At 53.7% G+C, this 4,129-nt stretch overlaps 1 protein-coding gene across 1 annotated transcript; it reads right to left on the minus strand.

Annotated features, from left to right (window-relative positions):
- Positions 1 to 414: 414 nt before the first annotated feature.
- On the minus strand, positions 415 to 4,066 carry RING1 (ring finger protein 1). The gene is made up of 6 exons (XM_008693443.2): positions 3,930 to 4,066; positions 2,984 to 3,144; positions 2,668 to 2,883; positions 1,571 to 1,960; positions 1,114 to 1,387; positions 415 to 833 (listed from the first exon to the last, which is right to left on the minus strand). The coding sequence occupies exons 1-6, from the start codon at positions 4,005 to 4,007 to the stop codon at positions 732 to 734; spliced, it is 1,221 nt and encodes a 406-aa protein (XP_008691665.1). The 5' UTR covers positions 4,008 to 4,066; the 3' UTR covers positions 415 to 731.
- Positions 4,067 to 4,129: the final 63 nt, after the last annotated feature.

Here is a 4,129-nt window from a genome sequence, read left to right on the forward strand (position 1 = left end):
GGCTTCTTGCAGTGATGAGGAATTACTCTGCTTCCAAACATCACGGTCCCCTTAGCATCTACAAACGTGCCTTACTCTCTTGAGTCACTTTCCCACTTTCCCTTTGATACTGAAACCCTGGATTTCAGCCTGGGCGATTCAGGTTTTAGGAGGCAGGTTTGAGATCTGACTTGAGACGCCCCTCAGCTCTTCACCCTGTCTCTCCCAGCTTCACAGATGTTCCCCATGATTTTCGTACATATTTGTTGACTGGGGTTCAGAAAATTGGGATTTACACACCATGAATAACCTTTGACATTTCCTCCCCATTTCCAAGGCTGATTTCCACATGATTTCCAGGCTTGTCTCCCCAATCTTTGTTTTGTTTTTGCCCTTCTCGTATACCCCTGATAAACAGAGACACAGAACTGCAGGTTTCAAAGAGGAAAAGAAGCAAATTTGTTGTTGGTAGGAGGGCATGAAGGGGAGGGTTCTTCACCTTCCCCAACATCTTGTATAGATGGGAGGTTGAGGGGGGGCAATAGAAAAGGCAGTAGATGGGGGCGCATGCCCCGCTCTGTACAATATAGAAGAATCTGATATAGATACTTTGTATAAAAGCCACTTGTCCTCATTTGTGTCCTCTTGCTGGCTAGCTGGGTTGGGGGAGCACTGGGGGACAAAGAAGCTGGGGGGGGCCAGGACACAGGGACACCCCATGGTCCCCATCCTCTGGCTGTCCCCTTGTGGGGTCACTTTGGATCCTTGGTGGGGGCATAGCAGAGCTCCAGTGGCCGGGACACCTTCCAGAACTTCTCATTCACCAGTTCCAGGGTCAGTGAGCCATTCAGTGTCTACACAGGGGTTGGAAGAGAGAGAGGCAGGGTAAGAAAAAAGAAAGTTGGAGAATAAGGCAGAAAGTGACCAAGGGAGGAAAAAAGAAAGAGTAATAAAAGAGATGGGGCAAGGCAAAGCAGGGGCATAGGGAGTGGTGGGGGAGGAGACAGAGATGAGAGATGCATAGGGAGAGAGGAGGGTGGGCCAGTTAGAAGGTCAGGATCCATGGTTGTGTGTGGCCCCAGGCCACCCTCCCCACCTCTCCCCTCTTACAGCACTGCCCTCAGAGGCTCTCACCGTGAAAGCTCCACCCCCAGGGGCGATGTAGATGGTGTACTGCTTTTCGCTGACACCTTCCAGACTGGGCAAGGCAGGCTCCTCTGGGCCGTCACCTCCTCCGGTACCCCCACCCTCCCCACCACCCCCATCAGGTCCCGCGGCATCAGAGGCGCCCCCTCCAGGCCCTCCTGGCTCCCCGGCCTCTTGCTGCTGCCTCCGCTCAAGGGCAATGCGCAGGGCCAAGTACTTGGAAAGATGGTCCACTGTGGCATTCCCAGTTGTCTTCACATACCTGAAGCGGGAAAGAGGGCAGGTTTAGGGCACAGAAAGCCTTAAATGGACAAGGGAAGTAGGGGACTTTCCAACAGGGCCTCTGGGTTAGGATTTCTTGCTGGGTCTGGGTGAAGCCCACTTCGGGTGGAAGTCTATGTGGTCTCTGGTTTCTCAGAGGTCAGGGGAAAGACAGGGCTCTCACCTAGTCTGGCAGTATTCTCCCTTCTCCACGAGCAGGGGGTGGGGCCGGAACACGAGCTCAATTTCTCCACCTGGCTCCGGGGGACTGGGGGCCCCAGGAGGGCTTGGGGGGCCTAGGGTTCCCCCTCCCAAGGTCCCTCCCCGGTCACCAGAGTCTTCGGAACCGGCGCCCCCACCCACCCCACCAGTGCCACCTCCCCCTGTCCCTACACTGCTCCCCCCTGCGCCCCCACCACGGGGTCGCTTGGGAGCAGGGCCTGGGGCAGAGTCAGGGGCGGAGTCTGAGCTCACATCCTCTCCATCCCCCTCTCCCTCCCCAGGCTCTCCTTCCCCCCCACTCATCGTGGTGGTCTGATCTGACCCGGGCATCGGCCGCCTCACACGCTGGGCCCTGTAGAAGCAAGTGGTTGAGGTTAGAAAGCACCAAGGATAAGGGGTTTAGACTATAAACTTATGAGAGAACAAGAGATCAGGGAAATCTTACTGATGACACCTAATATTTATTAAACACTAACTACTTGCCAAGCACACTGCTAAGTATTTTGCACTGATTGCCTCACATAGTACAAATCCTAGAAGCAGGTGATTATATTCTATTTATGGTTGAGGACCGAGGCTTAGAGAGGTGAAATAACTTGTTTGCAATCACAGCCTCTCCTCATGGACTCCAAGAACCTGTAGCATAGGTTTGTAGAAATGCAGAATTTCAGGCCCAACTCCAGACGTATTGAATTAGAATTTGCATTTTTAACAAGGCCCGCAGGTAATCTGGATTCCTATTAAAGACTGAGCAATGCTAGCCTAGGAGGTCAGTTAATTCCCAGCGGTGTGAATCCAGAGTTTATGCTCAAAATCACTCCACTGCTCTAACTTCTAGAAAGTTAGAGGGCGAGCTATTTCCTTCTTAAGAATAGTAGTGCCAGGTGCTAACTAAGAAGCTGAAGTTTCTGTCTCTGATGTCCAGGCTTCGACAATCAGGCTGTGGTTAGCTATTGCGACACTAAGGCTTAGAGCTGGCAGGCAGCAAAGACAGCGCCAGGAGTCTGACCCACACATCTGTCCTGCCAGCCCAGCTACCGCCTCTCTCCCGGCCCGAACCTGTGCATGGCCTGCATGCGCAGCCCCTCCTCAATGCTGGAGCTCAGTGCCTGCTGGTTGTGCAGGCGGCTGAGGCGGATGAGCACCCGGTCTTGGTGGGCCTCGTATTCCTCCCGGCTGGGATAGATCTTAGAGATCAGGGCATCGAAGTTGGGGTCTGGCCGCAGAGACCGCTTGGATACCAGCTTCTTGCGGCAGGTAGGGCACTCCTTGTTCCTGGGGTGGGAGAGAGGAGGCCCTGAACAGTCAGTCGCCAGGGCATTGAGGCCCCAATTCTGGACCCTTCACCCCATCTCAAACACATCCCTCCTGTTACCCGCTCCGCAGGGCGGTGACAATGCAGTCCGAGCAGAATCGGTGGAGGCACTCCTTGGTGGTCATTGTATTCTTCAGCATGTCCAGGCAGATGGGGCACATGAGCTCTGAATGCAGTGACCGAGGGGAGACCGCAATCTCTGTGCCATCCATGATGGCTTCCTGGAGGCATCGGTGAGTGGAGATGTGATGGTGGGTTGGGGGGAAAGGGGTTTTAGAAATAAGTGGTCCATGGAATGGGAATTTTGAAAAATACAGTGAAATAGCAGAATCTGGGGACCCCATGTTGGCCACTTGAGGAAGATGGTAATTCTGAGAGAGAGGAGCTTTGACTTGGGAGAGAATGGAAAACAGAAAGGATTAGCGCCCATTAACTAGAAGTAGGAGCTTCACAACAGGAGGATCTGAGGTGTGGCGAGAGGTCTGGGGGTGGGGGTGACACAGATTTGGAGTTTGGGGAGGACTGTTTCAACAGAATTTCTGAAAGTGTGGTCCAGGTTCGACCTGTATCAGAATCCCCTAGGGTACTTACTTAAAATGCAGACTCTGGGACCCCATCTCATTATCGTATCAGAATGTTGGGGGGTGGGGGAAGACGGAGAGGCTCCATTTTTAATAAACTTGGGAGGAAAGTCTTATGTGCACTTAGGAAGGAACAGTGAGCTGAGGAACAGTGAAGGTAATTTCTGTCTGTTTACTATCTTTCAGAGGAAGGCAGTCATACTTGCCCTAAGGCTGTGGCACTAGCTGATGTGAGGATTAAATGAGATAAATGTGAAGTGCTTGGAAAAGATTAAGGTGATTCAAAGGTAGGGCCGAGGGAGTCTGTGACATGGGGCAGGGTCCGCAGAATAGGGCAAAAAATGGAAAAGAGGCGGTGGGATGGGGTCTGTGGATTGAAAGGTTTGGGGAAGGAGAGTAAGCTGTGAAGGGAGGGTCCCTGTCACCTGCGGGGTCCGGTGGAGCTCATACAGACTCAGTTCCCACGTTTTGCTGGCATTCTGGGCATTCGCCGGCGTCGTCATGGTGACCGGGCACAGACCCCCACTAGGGCTCCGCAGCGGTGGAGGAGGAGGAGAGGTAGGCTGGGGAGAGGGGGAAGGGGGAAGGGGTGTTAGGGGGGCCGCCCTCGCGCAGACCCCGCCCC

The sequence above is a fragment of the Ursus maritimus genome, unplaced genomic scaffold, assembly GCF_017311325.1.
Source record: "Ursus maritimus isolate PB19 unplaced genomic scaffold, ASM1731132v1 scaffold_30, whole genome shotgun sequence".
Taxonomy (NCBI): domain Eukaryota; kingdom Metazoa; phylum Chordata; class Mammalia; order Carnivora; family Ursidae; genus Ursus; species Ursus maritimus.